The sequence below is a fragment of the Colobus angolensis genome, unplaced genomic scaffold (genome assembly GCF_000951035.1).
Source record: "Colobus angolensis palliatus isolate OR3802 unplaced genomic scaffold, Cang.pa_1.0 Scaffold173, whole genome shotgun sequence".
Classification (NCBI taxonomy): Eukaryota; Metazoa; Chordata; class Mammalia; order Primates; family Cercopithecidae; genus Colobus; species Colobus angolensis.
Window position 1 is genome coordinate 1,760,774 of NW_012114855.1, and position 9,465 is coordinate 1,770,238.

At 46.5% G+C, this 9,465-nt stretch overlaps 1 protein-coding gene across 1 annotated transcript in view; it reads left to right on the top strand.

The window, feature by feature from the left end:
- The window catches only part of LARGE (like-glycosyltransferase), a 375,239-nt gene that overhangs the window by 167,223 nt on the left and 198,551 nt on the right, over nt 1-9,465 (top strand). The window contains exon 2 of the mRNA XM_011938453.1: nt 2,648-2,835. Within this exon, the coding sequence (XP_011793843.1) occupies nt 2,730-2,835 (106 nt within the window). The 5' untranslated portion in view covers nt 2,648-2,729. The remainder of the gene's footprint in view (nt 1-2,647; nt 2,836-9,465) is intronic.

The following is a 9,465-nucleotide window of genomic DNA, read 5'->3' on the forward strand; positions in this document are numbered from 1 at the left end:
AATACCTGTTTTTTGGGATCTGTTTTCTACCCAACCCTGTGGGGGAAGTGAGGGAGTGGAGAAAGAGAAAAAACCTCATTAAAGGCCGGGTGTGGTGGCTCACGCCTATAATCCCAGCACTTTGGGAGGCCGAGGTGGATGGATCACAAGGTCAAAAGATTGAGACCATCTTGGCCAACATGGTGAAACCCCATCTCTACTGAAAATACAAAAATTAGCTGGACATGGTGGCGTGTGCCTGTAATCCCAGCTACTCAGGAGGCTGAGGCAGGAGAATCGCTTAAACACGGGAGGCATAGGTTGCAATGAGCCAAGATCGCACCACTGTACTCTAGCCTGGCGACAGAGCAAGTCTCTGTCTCCAAAAAGGAAAAACAAACAAACAAACCTCATTAAGGCTGCTTTTCTGCCCTCCAGGAAGGAAGGATCGACCCTGAAATGTACTTAAAATATCTTTGGTAAGCACTTCGTCAAGGGCTGTCTCATTTGAGCCTCAAAGCAACCCTCCAAGATAAAGGGTATCATCTCAGTTTATAGATGAATGAGGAAGTTTATCCAGAGACAGGGGACTTGTCAAGGTCACAGCCAGCCGAGTGCAGCATCTGGGCTTGAACCCACCTCTATCTGACTGCACAGCCCTCTTTTCCTGCACTTCCTTCTCCTAAGAGATTCACGGGTCTTGGTGGTTCTCATTCTCTGTGACTAGTGGAATGTGTACGTAGGGTTTGTTTTCTATGCTTTAGAATGAACATTCCCTAGAGGGGACTTTTTTCAAGTCAACATTCTCTGTTCAGAAGGATTTTGCTTCTTTCAGTTTTACTTTCTAGTCTACACCCTCCAGCCCTGTGGTCTTTCATCTGTTCCAGAAGAAGGCCATTTAGAAAACCGTGTCAGAGTGATTGCAGAAGCAGGCTCAGTGTTGACAGTTGTGATCGGCTCCGTTAGGTGTTTATTGTCGGCAACTCGCTGAACATAAACTCCTGAAGCTTGAGAGAGTGGCCTTTGGATAGAATCTGATTCCATGTATTCATTTAGCAGACGGTTGTCAGGCACCTGCGGCTGACAGGCAATATGCTAAGTCTTAAAGAATGCGAGGTGGATCTGATGGGGCGGGTACCCGTCTTCTGGAAATGCTAAGGATGGTGGGGAAAGGAGTCAGTTCAACCAGACCTTCGTCATGGCGGTATAAGGGTTACTCAAGAGGGAGGGATGCATTTGGGAATATAGAAGGGGAGAACCAAGCCAGCTGTTTTATAGACATCTGTTCCTTGGGAATCTGAGGCCTTTTATAGCTGTGTGCAATGGGTGAATTCTGCTCTGTTAGGGAGGCACCATGTGGGTTTATCTTTCTTTCCACCTATAGTCAGCGTGACACCTATGTTAGGAGGTGGGTAGAGATGAGGTCTTAGGGTCCATTGGTTTTTTAACTTCTTTGTAGGTTTCATGATTCCCTGGCCAAATATTCAGGTGAAAGATCATGGGCCGTCCACTCTGTCTGCACTGACCTGTTCCCTCTTCCGGTGACCCATCATGGCCACTCTGCTGCCATGGTCTGAGGATATGTCTTCCCCAGGCTATCTGTTTGTTCTTATCCCTTCTCTGCATGTTTCAATGGTTTCTGTGATTCTCTGGACCTCTCCTTCCGTGTTGAAGGTGGAAGCTATGAAGACAGTCCCTAGTGAGTGTGTTCAGCTGTGATTAGGGTACAGTCCCATGCAGATGGAGGTGGTGGCCTCTCCCATCTCCTTGCCTTGGCATGTGCTCTTTAGTCCATACCAGTGCCTTTCTCAGTCTCCTCTGCCCAGAATGCTGGAACTGCTCTGCCATCCTGACCACATACAAGGCAGTCAGTACCTTTATCTGCCCTTCCAGAGTGGTCCATGCAGATCTCAGCTTGGGGTTCTCATAGATCTTTTCTGTTGGGCTATCTCATTAGACTGCACTTTTTGAATCCATCTTCTGTTATAGTATTCTTTTTTTTTTTTTTGAGATGGAGTCTCTCTCTGTCCCCCAGGCTGGAGTGCAGTGGCACGATATTGGCTCACTGCAACCTCCGCCTCCCAGGTTCAAGTGACTCTCGTGCCTCAGCCTCCTGAGTAGCTGGGATTGCAGGCGTGCCACCATGCCCGGCTCATTTTTGTATTTTTAGTACAGACGGGGTTTCACCATGTTGACCAGCTGGTCTTGAACTCCTGATCTCATGTGATCAACTCATCTCAGCCTCGCAAAGTGCTGAGATTACAGGCGTAAGCCACTGCGGCCAGCCTGTTCTAGTCTTCTTTTGAAGCATAGCACGTGATTCGTACATGGTACATAATAGGTGCTAACTAAATGCTCCTTTAAGTATATTAGTTCAGGTGTCAAAGTTAACCTGTACTATAAAGTGTGCCTGTATGTGTGTGTGCATGTGTGTGTATGCATGTGTGTGAGAGAGAGATCTCACAGTTGTTGTCATTTACTTATTTATTTATTGTCTCAGTTGTGAAGACTGCAAGACTCTAGCATTATCTCTTGGGATGAAAGGTTAGCAGGAAGCCTAGATCGGTCAAAACCCTTTCAGGATCTATGAGATATTTCTCTTCCGTAACTTACATCCATCTCCAGTGCTAAGAACTCAGGCCTTCTTCCTCTTTGCTCTTCCTTTCAGAAAGTATTATGAGGGAGGCCGAGGACTTCATGCTCCGGATAGAGAAACGGCTCTGGGATTAGGGATTGCCACTTCCGAGAGGATGCTTGGAATCTGCAGGGGGAGACGGAAATTCTTGGCTGCCTCGTTGAGTCTTCTCTGCATCCCAGCCATCACCTGGATTTACCTGTTTTCTGGGAGCTTCGAAGGTAAGAGTGGAAGCCAAAGTGAGAGGGAAGGAGGGAAGAAAGGGAACATTAGCTGTCACAGAACCCTAGAAAAGAAACTCAAAGCCATCTATTGGGAATGTGGATTTCCAGTCACGGGAAGTGACTTGTCTAGGGTCACACGGGTAGTTGGCGGCAGTCAACAATGTGAGAAGAAAAAGGGAAGAACAAGCAAAATAAGGCATACCTTGATGCAGTGGGAGGGTAGTGGGTACAGAAATGTCAAATCAAGTCAATTACTTTGTCGATAATGGGGGAAAAGGTTGGGCCCTAGAGAAATTACTGAGGTATTCATGGAGCCATATGTTTCAAGAGTTGGTCCATCTTTTCATTCATTTATTCACCCATTCAACATCGTGGTGGTGGTGGTGGTGTTTTTTGTTTGTTTGTGTGGGTTTTCTTGTTTTGTTTTGTTTGAGACGGAGTCTCGCTCTGTCACCAGGCTGGAGTGCAGTGGTGCGATCATGGCTCTCTACAACCCCCACCTCCTGGGTTCAAGTGATTCTCCTTCCTCAGCCTCCCGAGTAGCTAGGACTACAGGCGCCTGCCACCAAACCCAGCTAATTCTTGTATTTTTCATAGAAACGGGGTTTCACCATGTTGGCCAGGATGGTCTCGATCTCTTGACCTTGTGATCTGCCCACCTTGGCCTCCCAAAGTGCTGGGCTCCCAAGCGTGAGCCACTGCGCCTGGCCGTGTGGTTGTTGTTACTGGATGCCTGCACTAAACTTGGTGCTGAGAATATGGAGATAACAGATCTGGAGATTCACAGGATAGTGGAGGAGACAGATAGGCTAACAAACCATCGCGGCACGTTGCGATCTGCGTTGTGATGGAGGAAGGCAGAGTGCTGTGGGAGAGGGTTGTTGGAGCTGTCAGGCCTGGGCTGGGGATGAAAGATGATCAGTTACATGATGGGCCGAGCACAGGGAGGCAACAAAAGATTTGCTCTCTCCAAAGAAATAAAAACAAATGATGATCCCTGCTACTTTCCAGAAATCAGTGGGAACAGCAAGACTCGCCATTTTTCTAGCCAGCAATTTCAAATACAGTGCAATGTTTTGCCTATCAAAGATGGTTTTCTAGGCTTCAGAGAGAGAGGGAACGGCAGTGGTGAAGAGCTCACTTTATTTTTATTTACCCCCACACTTGAATTTAAGAATGAAGATCTCAAATGAAAATCTGTCTCAAGGAAGTCACAACTGTGTTTTTAAACGTTTCCTTTATGCATAATTTTATTGGCAGCTCAAGGCTACCTTTTAATTAGGATCTCCACTTCACTTTCTGAGATTTGCCTTGAGTTAGCGAGACTGAATATAAACAAGGTGAAACTGTGTGCCTGCCTAGCAGGGAGGGCTCAGGATGCTCAGCCCAGGGCGGAGGCCGGGTGACACACCCCTGTCCCTGTTCCCACCCCTGAGCTGCATCCCTGGAGCAGTCAGAACCTTCATCTAAGCAGCTAGATAAATTATGCCATGGCAGTGGATGGTAAGTTTGTGGAAACGGGACTAAAGAGGGGGGAAGGGAAGTTGATGTTGGTCTTGATATAAGGAAACATTCTCCCAGAGATCATGGAAAAGCCCTTTTTATAAAAGAAGGCAGAGGTACCCATGCTAGTATAGGTTTAATAAGTAAAACATTGACTTTTAACTAACTAAGCTGGTAATAATAATAATAATGGTATAACAATGACAGTGATGACAGACACTGTGATTCTGTCATCACAGTGATGACAACAGTACAAACGACTAGTATTTTGCGTATTTCTACAGGCCAGGTATTGTTATAAGGACTTTTACATGTGTTCACTCTTTCTTCACAATGATTCTTTGTGGCAGGTACATTTAATAACACCTATTTTACAGATGGGGAGGATGAGGCAGATAAGCTTCAGTGATCTGCCCATGGCCCCAGAGGCGGTCAAGATGGAGCCCGGATTGGACTCAAGAGCTTGAGTTTTTAACTGCAATACCATGCTATAGATTGGGGCCTCAGTGAGTGATTAAACTTTGGTCAGGGATTTGACAGGGTGTCACACAGTCTGGGTGAGGAAAGTTGCAGAATTTTGATTTGCACTCTTTGGCAGAAAGCCAACCCAAATTGATTTTTGGTGAAAAGGGAATTTGATAGTTAATAGGATTTGTAAGTTCAGAAATAGGGCAGGCTTCAGGCAGAGTTGGATCCAGGGGCTTTGTAGCTAGATCTCTGTCCCTTTGTTCTGTTTTGCTCTGCCTTGGTTTTTCTCAGGGTGACTTTATCTATGTGGAGGAAGTTTCAGGCTTGCATCCTGTCCTCACCAACCCCAGTAGAAAGAGGATTTTTTCCTTTTTCTAATTCCCTAATATTTCCTCTGTTGCCTGTGGTAACTCCTGAAATCAGTCACTGCGGTTATGGGAGGGTAGTGAGGGAGGCTGGTACTTTTTTGTTAACTTGAAGCCCTGTGCCTATTTCTGGTCACAGGATGATGGAGAGTTGATTAAAACACATGGGGTGAGATTGGGTAACTGGGATGGCCATCAAAGGCAAATGGCATAGTTTCCCAAAGAGAAGAGATTAGAAGTTGATCTGGATTATGGGTAATTCATAACTGTCTGTGTTTATGGTTAGATGTGTTTATGGTCAGTTTGAAGGCAGCTTAGAACCATCATGACCAGTGGAGTGACTGCGATCACTAACTTTGAGCAATTTGACCAGACTGGCAGATGGATTATGGGAAACTGGAAAGATCGTGAAAATACTTTGAGGCAGCATGACAGACTGGGTGTAAAGGCTGTATCTATCAACATGATCCTTTAGAATGAGAATGAACCCCACGCTTGGGACCAAATCACAAGCAGCATTTAGTAGGGGCTGGGTGATGTGGGCATGTTTACACGGTATTTTAGCTAGGATGACAAAGGCAGCAGATTTCTTTTACTGAGTGTCAGTGTGCCTTAGGGCTGCTGCATTTGTATTTGTGGACTCTACACTGTAAGGACAATCTAGATGAGGCAGCACATTTAGGAAAATCCAGGTGAATGACAGAGCCTGTTCAAATCTGTTTATGTAAGAAACGGTGGGAAGAATTGAGGATGTTTACCTTGGAGAAGCAGAGGCTCAGGGTGTACATGCTCAGCTTCAGCAAACAGACAAAGGGCTATCCCCTGAAAGAGACATTGGGATTGCTCTGGTGGCCCCAAACCTACGGAGGGACATGGCAAGGAGCCAGATGTCAAGCTCCTCATAATGAGGACCATTCTGTCCAGAATGAGCTGCCCAGGGGGTAGTGAAACACCTGGCATGAGAGACGCAGAAACACAAGTCCAGTATCGTGAGAGGGAGCTGAGCGAGAGGGGCAGTTACACAAGGTGACCCAACTGACCCCTCCTGACCCAGAGATCCTGAGGCTCTGGGAAAGGCTGAGTATTTATCAGAACACAAAGGCAATAATACCTCCATGAAGCTCCCTGCCGGTTGCCGCAGACATCAGTGCATTTCCCAAAGGGCCCACAGAGATATTATTTTCTCTGTAATTAAACATCACAACAACGTTACAATCCATTTATTGACACCCTTGAGTTTTTGGTTTTGTGGCAGGTGAAGCCATAAATAAGGGGCAGAGTTGCTGCCTGTATTCATGGAAATACTATTCATACTTTACGTGGGTTTATTTATTTTTCGACTCTGTTTAATTTCAATGGATCTTCTGAGAGCAGAGCCAAGAACTCCCTCCGAGATGTGGATGCTCTCAGCATAGGGTTTTGGAGTTGGATTACACGCCACAGTGTGATATATTGAGAGAGCCCTGGAGGGGGTCAGCTGTCTCAGGATCTCAAATCAGCTCAGCCAGAGGAGCTGGGTGATCTGGGGCACACTTGCTCTTCATGCTAGGCCTTCGTTTCTTCCAGTGTGAAATGAAGTTGTCGTGTGTACATAGCAGGGTGCTGACATTCTACCTACAAGCTTTTTTTTTTTTTTTTTTTTTGAGACGGAATCTTGCTCTGTTGCCCAGGCTGGAGTGCAGTGGCGTGATCTCAGCTCACTGCAACCTCCGCTTCCCGGGTTCACGCCATTCTCCTGCCTCAGCCTCTCGAGTAGCTGGGACTACAGGCACCCACCAACACGCCCGGCTAATTTTTTGTATTTTCAGTAGAGATGGGGTTTCACTGTGTTAGCCAGGATGGTCTCGATCTCCTGACTTTGTGATCCACCTGCCTCGGCCTCCCAAAGTGCTGGGATTACAGGCGTGAGCCACCGTGCCTGGCCTTCAAGCTTCTGATTCTAACATCTGATGTAAGTGAATTGAAAATGACCAGACTCTTCACCGATTAAGGAGAACTATGACACTAAGAGGGAGTCGGTTTATTGTGATTTGCTCCTGAGCGTGGAAGCAGGATCAATGCATAAATGTTATGGGGAGGCAGGCATTATCTCCCTGTAAGAAAAAACACCTGTTCCAGTTGTTCCAGTTCCATGTCCAACTCAGTTGTCAGGCATGAAAGAGGTGAGATTCCCATTCCTTGAGCCACCTTTCGAAGGCTCAGTGACCACTGGTGGAGGATGCTCATCAGGTGGTGTTTTTGTTAGTGCATTAACCCCTTAGTTCTCAAACCCAACTCCTTGTTTTTTCTTTCTTTCCCAGTCCACCTTTCTTTCTCTGACACCTCAGTCAGCATTCCCAGCTCCACGCTGTTCAGGCCCTAAACTTGGGAGTAATCCGTGTCTCCCTTCATTCACTCCGTGTCTCGGATGCCACCTCCTGTTGAGTCTAAGCTTGGCCTTGTAGCTGCGTCGGTTGTTTCCCGGCTTTCACCACTGCTGTCGCCCTGGCTCTGCCATTCCTCCTTTGTGATTAGGACTAAACACAACAGCCCACTTTCTTGCAGGTCATCTTCATTCTTCAGAGTCCTCAGAGCTAAATCACAGCACCTCTCTGCTCCTTCTCAGCCCCTCTGGCTCATCCCCTAACCCCCACCATCCTGCCTCCCATCATCTGGCATCCTCTGCCGAGCCACGCCAGATTCCTGTAAGTCCTGGCGTACATTGCCCTCTGTGGGCTCTGCTCTTCCCACCTGCTCTTCCTGCTCCCCGACACCCTCTATTGCTCTTGTTTCCTTCCTCTCCTTTGCCTGGCTGCCTTGATCCTTGGGTCTCAGCTGAAACACAATTAATGTCTCCTGACCCTTAACTAGCAGGCTTCCTCGGCTCCCATTTACCTAACTTCCTTGTATGTACCCTTAATACTCAGGGCTCTTTATTTTTCTTGTTTTTACAATCTTTTGTTTTCACAGCAGATTGACAAGCATTGGGAATGGAGGGAATGGGTCTCTTTAGCCTGCCCTTCCACCTCTAGCACCTACTGCAGTGCTGGGAGAAGATTTGGTCCCCAGATGTTTGTTGAATGAATGAGTGAACGAACACAGGCACCCTCTTCTGGCTTGGAGTGCTCACAGGTCTCATCATTGCCTCCTAGATCCACTGTGGACTCATTACCATGACTCTGGGGTCTTCCACAGTTATTTATTCCTCATCCTATACTGTCTGTCTTCAGGGTATAATGCCCTGTTGAACTCCCTGAGAAAACGACTTCTCTGATTCTTAATTTTCACTATTGTGTTCTCTCTGCCCACTATCCAGTTCTTTTTTTCCGTAACCCTCCCTCCCAGCCAACACCTTCGATGCCCATATTCAATGTCATTTTTCCCCTAATGCCAGATCCCATGTGGAAACCAGCACTCATCGAGAGATATTTTGCTTGTTTGCTGTCCTTCTAACCACTTACCTATGAGTTTCTTGAGAGAAGGGAGTGTTTTACTCATCGTTACACTCCCAGTGTCGAACTGAGCACTCACTCCTAATGTGTCCTTAGTGAATGTTTCCTGAGAAGAACTCTGGTATTGAGGGATGCAGGAGCCACCGGTAGGGAAGGGCTCCTGCTGCTGCGAGCATCTGTGATTTTTGAGACCTGAGGACATGGTTCCTTTCATTTGGTCGTGATGTTAATTCTAGGACGGGAATAAATCTGCTCAACTACAGCCCCATTAGAATTTAGAGCCTGCCTGTTATTTTCTATCAGAATCACCTTTTCTCAGAGCCTAGTGGGTTTTATTGTGGGATGTGGTTCTTCTTTTCTGTCCATCAAGGAGATGTGTTCAGCTAGTAGAGACTTAGCAGCATGTGGAAAAAGGGTGCTTTTCAGCCATTCAGAAAACTCTTCACACATGCTGCCCTCTGATAATTCATAACCAGTTCAGTGCAAGGTTTCCTATTGTCAGGGAGGCAGGCCGGGACAATGTGGGTGTTATTTAAAAGCAAATGTCTTCAGAGGATGCAAAGTCCTGAACACTTAAAACCAGTGTCATGAAAAGGCAGAGGATCTTCACTTCTGAACTGGGATCAGCCTGTACCCCTGTTTTGTCATCCTAAAGCCAGAGTTCACTGTTCTTTCCGTTTTTATCAATATAAACCCCCTCTGAAATGAATGTTTTTCAGTGTTGTCACAGTAAATTTCAACAGAGAGAAATGAGGTCCCGATACTGGGCTATTTTGAAGAGTTAGAGTGAGAATGAAAGAATTGCAAGTTAAAGCTTTTTCTTTGCATTATTATTATCGGGGAATCCCAGGGCACTTGTG